The sequence below is a fragment of the Lepidochelys kempii genome, chromosome 3 (assembly GCF_965140265.1).
Source record: "Lepidochelys kempii isolate rLepKem1 chromosome 3, rLepKem1.hap2, whole genome shotgun sequence".
NCBI classification, from domain to species: Eukaryota; Metazoa; Chordata; order Testudines; family Cheloniidae; genus Lepidochelys; species Lepidochelys kempii.
The window spans coordinates 36688184-36705924 of NC_133258.1; the positions used below are offsets into that span (position 1 = coordinate 36688184).

General features: G+C 41.9%; 1 protein-coding gene across 1 annotated transcript in view; it reads left to right on the forward strand.

Annotated features, from left to right (window-relative positions):
• The window catches only part of PXDN (peroxidasin), a 152719-nt gene that overhangs the window by 37754 nt on the left and 97224 nt on the right, over positions 1–17741 (forward strand). Inside the window, exons 2-3 of the mRNA XM_073336142.1 lie at positions 12532–12603; positions 14188–14259. Of these exons, the coding sequence (XP_073192243.1) occupies positions 12532–12603; positions 14188–14259 (144 nt within the window). The remainder of the gene's footprint in view (positions 1–12531; positions 12604–14187; positions 14260–17741) is intronic.

Below are 17741 nucleotides of genomic sequence, written 5' to 3' on the forward strand. Positions count from 1 at the left end.
AGCACAGTATTGTGGGGTTGTGGGTGGGGAATATATCACCAATGTGATGTAATTTCTGTGCCTTAAACAAGGCTTTATTTCTTTATTTAATCTTTTAGTTTTTAATTCAATCTTTCAGTAAAGTCCTGAGCCTCTATGTTTCCCTCCCTTATGGATTGAGATTATATAATCTGCTACTTTCTTACATATAAAAGAATTCTTTTGCTCAAATAGTAGAGCCCTGGCTCCAAATAGGAGGTCCCAGGCTCCATGCCTTCTATGACTGGAATCTGTATGTGTATGTGGCCTTGGGTTTGTTGTTTCTCTCCAAGTGCCATCTCCTTTGCATTCAAATAAATGGAACTAACAATGTCATCTGGTGACTCCGAATAATCACCGCACTGCACCTGAAGTGGAAGGGATGGCCGGGGACGGGGGGTGGGGGGGGCAGGAGACAGGACAGGGGCTGACACACACCCTGGGAATTTGCACTTGAGGTGCAAATATCAGGTTGGGTTAGGTCCTGCTGTGGGCATTGCACTAGTTGCTCCTTTGTAGGGGGGCTGGGAAGGAATTTTTCTCTCACCACCATAGTGGCTTTGGTAGAGTGGGGTTTTTTTTGCCTTCTCCACAGTGGGTGTCAGGGAGGGCCTATTATGGGAGGAGAAAAGTGGTTAGGCTACCTGTTGCCATTTATTTTGCAAGTGTGGGGCAGATGTCCAGTGCAGATACTCCATAGGGAAGGCATCCAGTGACCAGATAAGTGGCCTGGTAAGGGACTTAAAAGAAGATGCTGGTTAATGAAACAGGGCTGGGGGTTTGGGGCTCCTCTGATTGGTATGGCAGAGAGCCAACTCCCCCTTTCTTATGGTCCACCTTAACCTTCCTACGAGGGGGAGGTGGATGGTAAGGTCCAAGCCATGGGCTGACTGGGGGACCTGGATGGAAAATGAAATGGGACTGGTGGAAACCCAGAGTAGTTATTTGAATGAACATGCATTTGTCTGCACTGTACACTTTTATCTGCCAGGTAGTCCAAGACATCTAATAATAAAGTTGCAGCCTGATTAAATCCATATCAAGTGTCTCCTGTCCTTCTTTCGGTATAGCCAGGCAATGCTGCCTTGCTATTCTGGAATAGGAGATCTGTAGAAGCATTTCTGCTGACAGGAGATTTTGAACTTCAGGGCAGAGGGAGAGTGGTTGTATGGCATGTTCTCAGGTCCTGAATTCACTCTCCCTTTGTGATAGAATCCAAGTCTGTTGATCAGGAGGCAATGTATATCTCTGTACATAGCTTTTGCCTCCAGGTGATTAGTTCTTATGGTTTTGTTTAGATACACTTGTCTGCTAATCCAGTGGCTCTGAACCTTTCCAGACTGCTGTACCCTTTTCAGGAGTCTGATTTGTCTTGTGTGTCCCCAAGTTTCACCTCATTTACAAACTACTTTCTTACAAAATCAGACATAAAAATACAAAAGTGTCACAGCCCATTATTACTGAAAAATTGCGTACCTTCTAATTTTTTACCATATAATTATAAAATAAATAAATTGGAATATAAATATTGTACTTACATTTCAGTGTATGATATATAGAGGAGTATAAACAAGTCATTGTCTGTCTGAAATGTTAGTTTGTACTGACTTCGCTAGTGGTTTTTATGTAGCGTGTTGTAAAACTAGGCAAATATCTAGCTGGGTTGATGTAACCCTGGAAGACCTCTGCGTACCTCAGGAGTAAGCATACCCCTGGTTGAGAACTACTGTGCTAATCATTAGGTATAGAAACTGCTGATTATTAGAGTCAACATATTGCAACAGTAGCTGATGCTGTATATAAATTGTAAATGCTCTTGGAGGCTTCACAATAGGCACACATTTTCTTCTTAAAATGATAAATATCAGTAGGAAGCCTTCCTTTCCCTGGAAGCATGCTAATAATTTTATGGACTGTAGTTTGCCCCATCACGGTAGGGTTCCCTCTTAACTTGTAGTTGCATAATTTTACGTAGTCAGTGATAGCTTGAGCATTGGGATACATTGTACATTCTAGAACTTCAAGGGCTGAACAGCAACCACTGGAGTATTAGATCACATTTGTTGGTAATATCTGCACAATGCTCTCTAATATACACTTAGAGATTTGCACTTAATTTGGCCAGGAAAAATATTATTAAAAGTTTTTATATTTTAAAATGGCATTTCCACAGTGTTGCCCTTAGAAAAGACTCAAGCCTAAACAGTGACTGATGGGCTTCCTTTTTCCAAGAAGAGAAATTTACAAGAACAAATTTTCCTGTCACCAGTGTCAAAAGTAACTAGAGCGCAGCTTTGCTATTTTGCTGTCCAATACATGCTGCTGTTTTTTTTTTTTTTTTAAATGTTAATATTTTAAAATATCATAAAAAGATGAAAATGGAAGTAGAATTTCAGTCATTGATTTAAAAATATAAGATGCATAATATTTATTTACTTCTTTCCCACTCGAATTGATGGGTTTCCTTTTATTTGGGAACTTTTATCACTCAGATATAGATTTATACTAAAATACATGGCACTGGTGAGACCTCAACTGGAATACTATGTGCAATTCTTGTCTTCCATGTTTAAGAAAGATGAATCCAAACTGGAACAGGTGCAGAGAAGGGCTCCTAATGATCCGAGGAATGGAAAACCTACGGAGGAGACTCAACGAGCTTGGCTTGCTTAGCCTAATCAAAAGAAGCTGAGGGGAGATAGGATTGCTCTCTATAAATACAGTATATCGGAGGGATACATACCAGATAGCGAGAGGAGTTATTTAAGTTAAGCACCATTGTGGACACAAGAACAAATGGCTATAAACTGGCCATCAACAAGTTTAGGTTTGAAATTAAGTGAAGATTTTCTAACCATCGGAGGAGTAAAGTTCTGGAACAGCCTTCCGGGGATGGGGGGTGGAACCTGAACGGCTTCAAGACTGAGCTTGATAAGTTTATGGAGGGGATGGTATGATGAGACTGCCAACAATGGCATGTAGCTGATCTATGACTGCTGGCAGCAAGTATCTCCAATATCTGGAGATGGAACACCAGATGGGGAGGACTCTGAGTTAGTATGGAGAATTCTTCTGCCTGTTGGGTCTTGTCCACATGCTCAGGGTCTAACTGAGCTCCATATTTGGGGTCGGGAAGGAATTTTCCCCTAGGTCAGATTGGCAGAGACCCCTCTGCAGCATGGGGCATGGGTCACTTGTAGGTTTATACAGGTGTAAATGGTGGATTTTCTGTAACTTGAAGTCTTTAAATCATGATTTGAAGGCTTCTGTAACGCAGTCAGAGGTTAGGGGTCTATTACTGGAAAGGGTGGGTGAGGTTCTATGGCCTGCAATGTGCAGGAGGTCAGACTAGATGATCATGATGTTTCCTTCTGCCCTTAAAATCTATGGGCCACACTCTGGTTTCTGGCAGCCTTGATTACTACATACAGGGTTTATATGCAAACTGAATTAAACATATATTCCTTTCTTTAAGACAGGCCTTCTTGATCAGTTCTACCTAACTGGGGGGTATGTGAGTTTGAACACGTGCCTTTAACATCATACGTGGGAAATTTCATAACTTTACACATAATGTTGCTACATACATTTCACTATTATTGACCAGTGAGTTATTAGCTTTCAAATGATTCCTCACAAAGCATATTTTGTACAAAGATTATTACAATAGTGTGTAGGGTGTGAATACAGGGGTATATTAGGTCATGCTGCCTTACATCATGAGGGGCATGTTAGGAGATTCAAACTGACCCAGCTGCAAGGTGTTGTTAAGAGAGATCTTTGAATATAGAAAGAGCTGCTATCTAAGTAGCTGGCAATGCTGATGACCGTTTTGGCCAAAGAATCAGCGGTAGCTTTCAAGGGAGGTAAGCTCTTCACTTTTCTTCACTCTGTAACTGAGCTGAGGATGGCTTATCTACTTTTGCTTATGAGAAGTGTAAGTCTAGAAAAGTTGAGTAAACTGTTTCCTGTCTGTTAATTACATTTTCTCTCTGTTTTTAATAATTCTTGTGTTGTTAAGATTCCTGTTGGATAACTTCATGCAGACTACTCTCAAAGAAAAGAAAACTAACTTCTCAGGAAAGGTGCTGAAAGGTAGTTTCTGAAACCTACACCCGCTCCCTTGCTGTCTCAGTCAAAGACATGAACAGAGGTGTCCACTTCTAGTGTGTTTTGTTGTTGTTCGGTGGGCAAACACAGTTGGAAAAGCCAAAGGGCCTCCTAGCAGGAGATTATCTTTGGAGAATGGTCACTCTAGCTAAAGGGATCTAGGCAGCTACCTAAAGTGGCAGATTTGGCCTGGCCACCCCTCTGTCACATGAGTGGTATTGTGACCCAGGGCATCCGGTTGTAATGCCACACACTCAAATTTGGCCCGGTCACCTCTCTCACATGACGGGGCACCTGGGCCAAATCTGCCACCATAGGCCTATGAGAATGGGGTTGGGAGCGGCACACTGAAGTTTTGCCTAGGGTTTAGGTTGTCGTGAGTGGCCTCTGTACTTGGCAATGGTTATCGCCTCTATGCTTACATGCTTTCAATGGGGGTTTTTGCAATGGCTACAATACTTGGTACAACTACTTTTAGAGAAGATTCTGCAAATAAAGATTTTGCATTTACAGGCTAAATATTGTTGATGGAAGACCGTGGTAGAATTTTAGAGCCACTTGGAAGTGAAGCATTACTTAAATGGATGCAACTTCTCAGTATTGGGAAAACAACTTTATGATACCTTTATATAGATCTGACAGTGATGCCTATGTTAAGGTTGCCTGATATCTTCCATTGTAAGACCCTGTTTTCAGTTGCTTATATCTTGGTCAAACCTCAACTGTTTGGGCTGAAATTTTCCATGCCAAGTGTCTGTCTCAGACTGATTTTTTTTGTCTTTTTTTGGGGTATGTTTCACCAAAAATGTATGGATAACTGAGAAACTTCTGATTTATTTGTATTAAAAAAATGCAAACTCAGTTTTCACTCTCCCTTTATGTGGATACCCACTGGGTGTGAATGAGTTAGGTTCTATCTTGAATAAGGCAAGAAATGCAGTGACTTGGCTGGGGGGAGTCACCTACCATGAATGAACTAAAATCACTGGGGGGATTATACATACCTGTACTGGTAAACATGTGTGGAGAAGTACCACTCCCTGGGAAAATTTCACATACCAGTTTTGACTGGGTTCAAGAGGCCCTGCAAACAACAACTGAAAATTGTATAAAGTGACCAGCCTGCTGATATTGATGAGGGATCATTCTCACTCCATCCAAGAACCGATATGACACTGTGACATATGTGGTAGATAAGTATTACCTGGTAAGCATTTGTGTAAGCTATTTATTGTTTTATTATATGTTTTCTCTGTGATGCTTTTGTTCTTAAAAATGAAACAACCCTTCTCCCCCCCCAAACTTTGCTTTAGAGGGCTGGCTGGTCAGTGGTAACCCTGTCATTGTCCCTGGAGAGAACAGGACATGAAGTACTGAACTAAACTCAGTTTTGCTAAGCTGATCACAATGATTTGCAGGAGGAATTGAAGCCTAAATCCCCAGTTGGAAGGGAGAGCAATGTGGGTTCCTGCCCTGAGAAAGGTGACAGCTAGAGGTCTGAGATCTAAATGGGGTGCCCTCAAGGAGACCACAAAATGATTAGAAGAGCAGTTACCTGGGGAATTGTGACAAAATGGTTCAGCTATTTCTCAGAATTAGGTTAGGGGAAAATACATTGTTTTGCCCATGTTAAAAATTTCTTATGACTGTTTTGCTGAGAATCTCTTAACGTTTTCATGCTGTGGATCAGGGACTTGAAAGTTGGCAAGAAGTTGCTCTGGGGTCAGAGAGGTGTCTTTTGTTGTTCCTATGCAAATCCACCTGTGGGGGCATGGGGTGGACAGAGATAGATTGCAGTGGTGGGCATGGGCAAAGGGAGGCGGGGGACACGCAAAGGCAGGCTGCAAAGGGTACATGTGGGGCACACAGGGTGAATGGAGAAGATGGGCCCCAAACCACGAGAGCACATTCCCTTCCTGTACCTGGGATAAAACCCAGGATTCCTGAATCTCGGTATTCTTTTGTTGTCTGGCAAATAGCTGTGAAACCCACTGGCAAAGTGTCTCTTCCCATCCTAGAGTGACATGGGGGTGAGGTAATATCTTCTATTGGACCAACTTCTGTTGGAGAGAGCGACAAGCTTTCAAGCTTACACAGAGCTCTTCCCTTTTTAGTCATTGGTGGACCTGGAGAGTATTGCTATTAGTTACTCTATATAACTATATACTCAAACAGTAAATGTCAGTGGCATGGATCTTGATTCCAATCCTGATGTTGATCCATGTGTGGTCACATTATTGTTCCACATGAAAGAATGTGGGGTTATTCTGGCTTGGATTTTTTTTTGTGAACTAGGAAATGACATTCTTAGCAAAACCCTACATTAAAGGAACATTAAGGTTGCAGAGCCAAGCTCTGGAAAATTAGGAAGTCCCAGAATTAAGGTTGTCCATTTATTCTTAAATCTGCCCCCTTGTGCATATGCACTATGAAAGTCTTTAATTGCATGATCAAATATTTTTTCCGCCAGACCCTTACGTTCTTTAGTCCTTGGGAGGGATGATGGTCATGGAATAAATCAGGGTTGTGGAGCAAATTAAATTGTTGTCTGTAAAATCCCTCGATGGCTGGTTGCAAAAGGTGCTGTAAGAAGAGAAAGGGTAGTCTTGTGGATAAGATAACATGCTGAAGAACTGGGTTCTACCCTGCTTTTCCCAAAAAATTCCTATGTGCTGGTGAGCAGGTCACTTTAAGTAAAACATTGGCCAGATTGTGTTGATGGTTTTATGGGTGCCAAACTGAGACATCTGGGGTCAGATACTCAGAACTGCTGAATGCTCACATCGGCAACTGAAGCATTAGGAGTTGTGCTTTGAACATATAAAGTGCTATAAAAATGTTAAGTACTTTGAATAATGAGACCCTGGATTTCTCAAGCTGGGCACCAAAAATTAGTGGACAATTTTGACCTTAATCCATCTATACCTTATCTGTAAAAATGGGGATGGTGCTATTTTACCTTACGGGGGGAGGGGGGGGGGGGTTGGAGAGAAATTCATTCTCATTTGTGAAGCACCTGAATACTGTGGTGATGAGGGTTCATTATGAGAAAAGCCTATGAGGAAATTAATAATTCTTTAGTTAGTGTAGGGTTTATATGATGTGGAATAAATAAGGCATGAGGCCACACACTGAATAAGTAAGAAAAGGTAGACCGAACAGTTTTGTATTTAGCAAGCACCATTCATCCTATGTACTGAGTGAAGCAGGGGTCCTTTATGTGTGGGGAAATAGTATGTGAGCATGTAATTTAAGACAGAATCATACTACATATGCATAAAGGGATGAAATTAAAGTTGCACAGGCAATCTTAACTGACATTTCCTAAATTTGGGGTGCTTGACTCTCTAACTATAACATTTATTTGTTCATAGTTTTTTAGATTGCTTTATATGTGTTATGTTTTTTTAAAAGTCACCTGAGCAATACATTTACTAAATTTCTTACCTATGTGTGTATTTTAAGATTTTCTATGGTGCTTTCTAAGCACGTCCCAAATAAATTAGGCATACATAACATATTTTTTATACATGTGTGTGACATCCCCTTCTCCCCCCCCACATTATCTGTATTTAAAAGATTTCATTGGGGACATGGTTGGCACAATGAACTAATATTCTATTGCAATATTTATGGAGATCTTAGTTCAGAGCTAGTACAGATCACAAGTGAAATGAGCGTGATGATCTTAATTTAGCAAGGTGGCTTCTCTCAATTTTGTATAGTGGTCTCCCTCTAGTCACTTAAAATATCCCCATTAATTTCTTTGAGACTTTTGCAAAACTTAAAGGGATACTGTCAAATTAAAAATCATACTTCTGTCTAACAATTTCTTACCTATTGTTACAAGTCACACCTAAGACTGCTATAACTAAAATGGATCAGAGAAAAAAAGAAATCTGTTATTTCAGATTGCTTATTCTTTATTTTTAACAGCATTTTAAGTATGTTTACTTTCTCAATTTCTTCCCCCTCTATTTTGGAGTGAAGGGGCTTTTATATAACTAGGGGAGAGAAAAAAAAATTACTAAAATTCAGAAAAACTTACTGCCAAACCATAAAGCTTGATGGGAATATGTTGCCATCTCTGTTTACCAGATCGGCTTGCAGTATCCCTTTTGAAGGAATGGTACCAAACTCTTGACTTCCATTATTATGAGCAGATTGATAAATAGATTGGTTATTTTGTTCTAATATCATGTCTGATTTTACTAGTTTTTAAACTATATACATAGAGAGAGAGAGAGAGAGAGAAATTTTTTCCTTAGATATGTAAAGTAAACACAGACTAAAATGTGTGTGATCATAATTTTTCATGAAACATAATTCCGTGAAGATGCCAGAAGAATCTGACTTTAAGGAAAATGTGTGCACTGTAGTTTGTTTGTCAGGCACTTTCTGAAAACTACTGAACAGAATGAAATAAGTTGCCATGCCTTTCAGCTTGACTTGTTATTCAGTCTTGCAGAAATTAATATGCAGATAGAAACTATAGCAGTAGCTTGGGTACACAACCTTAACCATCAAATAATGTGAATTTACGGTGATCAAGATTATCTGTCCATAGTTATCACAGTGGTATTTGAGTTACTGCATTAAGGGCTTGTTTCTGCACTGTGTTGAGCACTCTGGTATTGATTCAGAGGGTTAAATGCTTACCTAACATGTTTAAATTAAATACATACTTGTTTGCTGGATGAGGGCTAGGATGCCGAGTTCTAATTTCCCCATTCTAAATATAGATCATGATCATTGTGCTTATTTTGGGTAAATGTTGACTTTGGTCACAGGTGGTTATTTTAAAGGGATAAAGTGACACAGAAGCCCAGGAGCCCAAATCCCATTGACTGGTAGTGGGACTTAGGCACTTCTTAAATTTTACTCAAAATTAAAAGCATTGAAAGTATGGTGTAATTTTTACCTAAATTGCAATGAAACGATATATTTTGGGGAAAAAAAATGGAATTATTGTGAAACACTCCTTTCTGTGCCAGTCCATGGAGGATATGAATCTGTTAAAGCTGTAGCTAAGGAATCTTGGCTGTTTAGCACAAGCTGTAGCAGCTCACGCTTTTTACCTTTGGAGGTCCCTGGTTAAATCCTTGGAGTGTCTGATGTTAGTGGGTATTTGTTCTGGGATTCAAGCTGCTGTGGGTCTCAGACACTCAGGATGTGCTTACTTTGGTCAGAGGAAATATGATCCAGTGGTCAGTCAGTGTGTGTTATATGTCTGCCTGATCCACAAAAGATGTCAGTGCTTCAGCTCCTATCAGAGAACTTTAGCTCAAGCTGTAGCAGCTTGTGCCTTTAGCTCTAGAAATCCCTAGTTCAATTCCTGGCAGCTGTTAGACGCACATGCAATTTAACTACAGCCTGTCTGTGTGGAATGTTTTGAGGTAAAGATAACATTTTATGTTATGTTCCTGGCATATAAACAGATACAAACAGATAAATTAGATAAAAACATAAAATATTCTTGCTGGAAGTTTGCAGTGTGACACTACTTTATTTCTTGGAAACCAGAACCGTAACACACAGCAACCCAAAACAGAGAGGCACAACTCATCCTACCTTACTATGGGCTGTCTGTCCGCAGACTGACTCTGCTTGGCTGAGTAGAAACTGAGTAAGCTTTTAAGGATTTGGTTCATGAAAAATAAGAGTTTAAGCCAGGGGTGGGCAAACCTTTTGGCCCGAGGGCCACATCTGGGAATAGAAATTGTATGGCGGGCCATGAATACTTACAAAATTGGGGTTGGGGTGCAGGAGTGGGTGAGGGCTCTGGTTCAGGGTGTGGGATCTGGGGTGGGGCCAGAAATGAGGAGTTCAGGATGCAGGGGGGCAGTGAGGACTCCAGCTGTGGGTACGGACTCGGGGCTGGAGCTGGGGATGAAGGGGTTGGGCTGCAGGAGGGTGCTCTGGGTTGGGATTGAGGGGTTCAGAGTGTGGGAGGGGGATCAGGGCTGGGGCAGGAGTTTGGAGTGTGGGATGATGAGGTGGTGCAGGGTCCGGATGCTGCTTCCCTCAAGCGGCTCCCAGAAGCAGTGGCATGCCCCTTCTCCATCTCCTATGTGGAGGTGCGGTCAGGCGGCTATACGCGCTGCCCTGTCCACAGGCACTGCCCCTGCAGCTCCCATTGGTTGTGATTCCCGGCCAATGGAAGATGTGGGGGCAGCGCTTGGGGTGGGGGCAGGGTGCAGAGTGGAGCCCCCTGGTTGCCCCTACACATTGGAGCCGGAGAGGGGGCATGCCGCTGCTTCTGGGAGCCATGTGGAGTGGCCCCCGACCCTGCTCCCCAGCTGGAGTGCCGGAATGGGGCAAGCCCAGACCCAACTCGAGGGCCAGATTAAAATGGTTGGTGGGCCGGATCCAGCCCGCGTGCCGTCGTTTGCCCACCCCTGGTTTAAGCATACCTTTTGCAAAAGACTTTGGGCTAAGTTATGCCTTCAGTTCTATAAAATCTCAGTCAATGGAATAGAATGGGTGTAGCAAACAGCTGAATGTGGATTTTCTATTATTCTGTGATTTCTCCCTGATTAGTTTAAGACCTAGCTCTAGGGTTTGATATCTAAAATAATTAAAATGTTATATGTATTTTTCAACTGAGGTGATTGTTTTGATTCAAAGGAGTGAGATGATTGCGATGTAGGCATTTATATGATATCTTTTTATAGGTGGATTGAATCTATTAATTGTAAAAGCAGTATAACAATAGTGTGACCTACACCACAACAAATTCTCATCTCCTTCTTAGTCTTTCCCTTTGTGTTGGCATGCTGAAGCTTGATGGCAACGCAGCTTACTGGGAGCAGACTCTTCTGTCCATGCTCTTGTCTGAGGGCTTGGCTACACTTGAGAGTTACAGCGCAAAAAAAGAGCCCCAGGCGCATTAGCTCACTACCTGTCCACAGTGGCAAGGCACGTAGAGCGCTCTCACTCCACGGCTACAGCACTGCTGGTACTCCACCTTGGTAAGTGGAATAACGTTTGCTGCGCCCCCGCTGGAGTGCCGCGGCACCAGTGTGAGCGACATGTTGCTTTACTGCACTCTGATCAGCCTCCGGAAACATCCGATAATCCCCTTAAGTCAAGTGACCACTATTGTCATTGTTTGGAATTGGCTGTAGGAATTCGGAAATGCCTTTTGAAAGCTCTGTTTCTGACAGCCAGCTGCTTATCTCCTCTGAGACAAAGCAACCATTACCGTGGAATGCTGTGTGTGAGAGACAGAGGTGGGGGGGAGGGGGAGTCTGCTGCTGTCTGAACGTACAAGACAGCATGTTGTCATGCTCTGAGCACCCCAAAAACCCACTCTCTCTCCCCCCACATACACACAGCACATTCCCTGTCACACTCCACCCCACCCACCCCATTTGAAAAGCACATTGCAGCCACTTGCATGCTGGGATAGCTGCCCATAATGCACCACTCCCAATGCTGCTGAAAGTGCTGCAAATATGACTATGCCAGTGCGCTTGAAGCTGTCAGTGTGGATGGACTGCAGCGCTTTCCCTACTGCGCTCTACAAAGGATGGTTTAACTCAAAGCGTTCTACATCTGCAAGTGTAGCCATGCCCTGAGACTGAATGGCAAGATGTAGGCTCCAGAAATGCTTTACTGTAAGCATTTAAAACTAGCGTGGTGATATTCTCTTTGTATTGCCCATACTGCAGTAATCTGAATAAAACATTTGTTAAAAACAGAGAAAATGGAATTAAAACAAAAACAGCTTGTTTAATGTAGTTAGATTTATACTTTTCATAAGCTACACTAGATAAGTCATTTTCATCTTTGTTGTTGCGGGGAAAAAGAAAATGTTAATAGCTTATGTCTCTTGAAAGCAATCCCCTTGCTGGCCAGACTGGCAGACTCTCTGGCTGTCCTTATACCAACTCTTCTTTTGTCCTCCTTATTGTCCTTCCTTAATATATTCCCTCCCCCATTCTTTCCTCATTTTTTCTCAAACAGTTTCTGAAGACAAGAGATATCTACACTTCATTCTGGAATGTTTAAATTCCAGTTCTAGGAGACTATCTATGCTAGCTCAATCACAATTGGAGCTGGAATTTACATCTTCCAGCTTGAAGTGTAGACATACCCAAAGAAAGACAGTAGAGTTTCCACCTGCTAGGAGATGCTCCACTGAGGAAGTGAAGACCCTTCATGATTAATGGCTGCTATTCAAAGGCTTAACAACCAAGCTCGAATACTGCCCTTCACAGACCACATTGTCTGACTGTACCCATTTTTGTTCAGCCCTCATTTTAAATGAGTTTCACCCACCCTCCCCCCATTTGGTCATGAGGTATGAATCATGCACAAAGGCGAGGACCCTTTGCCAAAATGGTGACCCACAGTAATGTTTTTCATACTGATGTGTTTTTGTTTTTTTTCCCCCCACAGAGATCTACGGTTTAATAGAATTAAAGAAATTCAGCCTGGAGCATTTAGACGGCTTAAAAACCTGAACACACTGTAAGTTATTTCCCTTGCTCCCCAAAAACACTTCCCCCCCTTCAGTCAAATGAGTTTTCTTAGATTATGTGCCAAATTCTGCGAATCTTACTTAAAAAGTCAGTGTGACTATTCACCTGAGTACAGCTAGCAAGATTTAGCCGAATTGTGAACAAATATACATGTGTCTTTGTTTTTTGTTTTCAAATATGTTGGACACTGTTAAAAGTTTAGAGGCCTCAGAAAACACATGGACAGCCTGTAGCGGAGCGACGACTCACCGGCACTGCGCCTCCTGCTGGTTGTCTGGGAATTAGCTCTTTCCAGGCTCAAAGCACCCTCTGCTGGCCAGTGTCTCGCCTAGCACTGACCCCGTGTCCCTCCCATACCCTGGTGCCCCTTTACCTTGGGGTCCTGTCCCCTGGCAGTGCCCCCACACTCTGGGTCTCAACTCCCAGGGGAACCCCCAACCCTCTATCCCCACCTTGCGTCAGTAGCTACTGCCAGTCATCATCTAGCTCCCACTCACTGGGGCAGACTGCAATCTGTAATGGCCACTCATCACTGGCAAGGGGTTAGGACCTGCTGCCTTCGCCTATCCGCAGGCTGCCCCTCTGCAGCTCCAGTACCTTTTCATAGGCCTTCATCAAGGCCTGCAGCCGGGGGGTTTACCAGGCTGGAGCTCCCCAGCTCCCTTGCCGTATTCCCCAGCACTGCTCTAGCCTGGGTACCTCACTCCCAGGCAACTAGCCCTTCCCACCCCAGGGCTAGAGTGAGACTCTTCCAGCTCCTGGCCCCCAGCCCTTTTATACGGGCCAGCTGGGCCCTGATTGAGCTGGCCACAGCTTTGGCTGCTTCCCCAATCAGCCTAGTCTTTCCCAGCCACAGCCCTCTCCAGGGCTGCTTTTACTGTTGGCTCCCCCAGACAGCCCTCTCTCAGGGCTGTTTTAATCCCTACACTTATTATGAAAGATATGAAAAATATATAACTGCATATTAACAGTTGTTCATAATTGTGTTGTGTTTTTAAACTCTACAAATGTGTAACATCGGATTCTGTAGACCAGCCAGTCATAGCCAAGTTGTTCAAATGCTTCTCCACTGCTGTGTTTTTAAAACTGTGTGGAATACTCTAGTAATTGGCTGGGAAAGCTCAATGTGGGCATCTCAGAGGGCAGCATCTCCTCTTCCAGCCCATAATCTGGACTAGCATTTGGGGAAGAGATTTTTTTCCCCCCTTCTCACCATTCTTGGTACCTGCATGAAGCCAGATTATTTAGGTTTTATGTATTTTTCTTTAATTTCTCTCTCAGTTCGTTAAGGATTTCATTTTCACCTCAATGCAGTAGAGCACTTAAGCACATGATTTTGTAAGGACATATTTAATCACATTTGGATTTAAAACAGAGAAGGCACAAATTCATCAGTTTATTTCTGGTAACAATTGCTAATATGTCATTAGTTTATTTTTGTTTAATCTAGTTTTTGATGCTTGGCTTGTATAAACTTTTGGTCAGACAGCCTGGCATTCTGGGTTCTTTTCAGTTGCAAATTGTTTTAACAATTTATGAATTAAGAAACATACTGTTTTCATTTCTTTTTTAGGCTTCTAAACAACAATCAGATTAAAAGAATACCTAGTGGGGCATTTGAAGACCTTGAAAATCTAAAATATCTGTAAGTGAATGTGACTTTTTTATATCAAAAGTGAATTAAACATGACTTCAGAAATGGGGAAAAATCAAACATAATTTATTTTTATTCACATTCTCAGGTGTCACACTCTTTTGAAAATCTTAAATGTGATTTCTTAAATGTGGGTGGAGTATAAATAGATGGTTTTGCATTTGCTAAAGTAATACTGAGCCTTTCACAGCTATATTGCTGGTTCGAATCCAGGCACAGTTGTTACTAACTGAAAATACTTGCTAGTTACAATAGAAATCTGTGTCGGGATTTGCAAAACATCTGTTAAGGATGGGATTTTTAAAGAAGTTCAGAGTCCAAATCCATATGATCCTTTGAAAATCTACTGTACTGTTTCCTATACTTCACATACACCTCTTCCAGATTTGTGCAGTTTTCCAAAAGATGTTTTCTTTCTATTTTGCATTCTGCTGGTTTTTGTTCCTACATTGTGTTTTATACAAAATAAAAAATTTAACAAGGTCATTTAAAATCTTACGTGTGGATATGCTTTCATTGCTGCTGATCAAAGCTTTTTAGCAATTTTAACAGTTGTGCCATGCGAGTTTAACATTTTTTAGTTATTTAGGTTATGTATGCACCAATTTCTCCTAATTTAAGGAAAATAGCAAAATACAGTCAATAAAATATTGGCCCATTTGTGTAATCAGAACCTGCAACTAAAAACTGGTATGGATAACGAGATGAGTATTCTCCCATGAATACTCCCTCTGGAGTTGGTCCTTCCAATATTGATTTGTATAATATGGGGAAGCTTTACTTTTGCAGCCTTTGGGATATTGAATATACACTGTATAGAAGTAATGGTCTTCTCTCTGAAGCACTCTGATATTGCACCCTTTTCAAAATTACTTTGTGAATTAAAAGAAATCCCCTGAAATAATTCAAATTTGTATAATTACAATATACGAATTCAAATTTTGCGGTATACTGAAATAGCTATATATTGTCCCCACATATTTACTTAGATATATCTATCCACTGTGACGGGGCAAGGACAGATAGCTACAGAAAAGTAGTGGGAGATAGATATATTAGCTCCAGGCTAAACAAATCCCTGGAACCAGGATAAGTTAAACGGCAGCTGCTGCAGGTCAGTTAAGACACCTGAGGCCAATTAAGAACTTTCCAGAAGGCAGGGAGAATGCTAGGTTGATTGGGACACCTGAAGCCAATCAGGGACTGGCTGAAACTAGTTAAAAGCCTCCCAGTTGGTCAGGAGCTGTGGGAGGAAGTTGTGTGGTTGGAGAGACTGAGCAGTACACACCATATAAGGCACAAGGAAGGAGGCCCTGAGGTAGGGGTGAAGTGGAGCCTGAGGAATTGGGGGCTGCTGTGGGGAAGTAGCCCAGGGAATTGCATGTGTCCTATTTCTAAAAGGTCAGCTACCATAGCGGATACTATTAGGGTCCCTGGGGTGGAGCCTGGAGTAGAGGGCGGGCCTGGACTCCCCCCCCTTTGCCCTCTTCCTGATTAATCACTGAGACTGGGAGACCACAGAGACTGCAAGGGAGGATAGCTTCTCCTCATCTTCCTCACTGGCTTATGATTAAAATGGCTCAGTAGACTGTGACCCTTGTCTCTAGAGAGAGAAGGGTTGCGTGGAGGTTCACAGTGAGTCTCTGAGGCTAACGAAATCCGCCAGGAAACGTGGGACCCACGGAGACACAGACAAAGCTTTGTCACACCACATATGCCATCTGTGTGTTAAAACTGATTTAATTCCATGTTGTTTGTTTATGTAAATCAATAAAAACATTGTTTACTAATTATAAAACTGGAAGAAGAAGAGGAGGACCCAATGAAGTGAAATGATGAAGTCAGTTGCAGCACGATCTGTTATACAAATATACTTTTTAACTTATTTTCTGGTGTATGTTTCTATCATAAAGGTATACAGTAATTGAGATAATGTTGAACACAACAATTTCAGTGAAAGTTTGAAAACAAACACTTTTAAATTATTCCCTCCTGAGTGTCCCCAATATATTTGTTGTTCAGATTCTGAGTCTCTAATATCCAGACGATGGTTCTTTCCTTTTCCTCTGCCTCTCTGAAAGCTATGGATGTGACATGGCAGTTGAATAGGATGAAACTTGGCAGTGGACTCCTGATCAATAACAGGGCTTAGTCAGCAGAATTCTTTTTTAAAATCCTTCCTCCATTGTTTAACATAGCCTTTAATAAGTCTCTTTTTAGTTCTGTTTTTAGTTGACTGCTGAATGCAGTATAAACAGACACTGCTATAGTGCAGCCAGAAGATTTGTCAGCAGTACTGATGCTAATCTGGTGTTAATATGTCAGAATGGAACAGTTTGCTTACATAGTAAAAATGTAGTGAGACTGGCCTGCAAGTTTTAGTTAACTAAGTTGTCACAACAGGAGTGGGTCATGACCATGAGTGCCTACCTCGGGGCAGACTGTCAAAAACAGGGAGAGACCCCAAGCTGGTGGTTGTTCTATAATTAAATTTCACCAAGCCAGTAACAAATGTGAACTCCTGCATCACTGTAACAGTCTTAACATGGAATCACAGATAGTCCCCTTAGACTCTCCTATCTTGCCACCCAGACAAACTGGACTTACTGATAAATGGTCACTTACACCAAAAATCACACCACACTCTGGTTGTTTCTAGTCCCAAGAGACCAGTTGCTTACCCCAGGTCAATTGGTACCCTAGATCTTACACCAAAGACAATGCCTGTAGCCAATCCTATAATAAACTTTCTCAAGGTTTATTAATTAGGCTAAAGACATTAGAGAGTTGTTTACATGTTAAAACAAGTCATCTAAATCCTAAGAGTGACAGAGTTGTAGAGTAGTTGTAATAATTCAAAGTTTCTTTCAGGGTGGACCCAGGGGAACTCAGCCTCAGTTTAGAGTCTCTGGCCCTGTCAGAGTTCAAACAGCCAAGAAGACAGAACAGTTTCTTGTGGCTTGGTTTTATATCCTTCATTCAGCTTCCAAGCCTACAGGATGAGGTTCCTTGCTTCTAGTATTTCCCAGATGTGATAGGGCCATTAACCAATCCTTTGTATTGTGATGTTCCTTGATGCACAATCTTATTTTGATAGTTTTTCTGCATAGATGGGGGGTGACAACAATTCCCACGCCTTGGTTCACAAGTTCATTTTCAAAGTTATAAAGCAAAACGTACATATTTTCTTAGAGTGTAGAATACAGACATAACAAGTAAGATGAATGCATGCAGCAATTTACAAGCATTTCCTAGCGTCCAAACACTAAATACATTCTTATAAGACTAATACCTGTTTTGAGCTAAACTAACATAAAGGTGAACTGGTCTGGTCCCCAGCTATGCGTTTTGTCAGTTCTTAGCTAATGCCTGCAGCCGAGGCAAGAGCAAGGAAGCAAAGCTGGCCCCTTAACTCAGAAGGGATCAACTAAAATTTAGGTTCTTTCATTAAGAGCCATAAATTTTTTCACAGA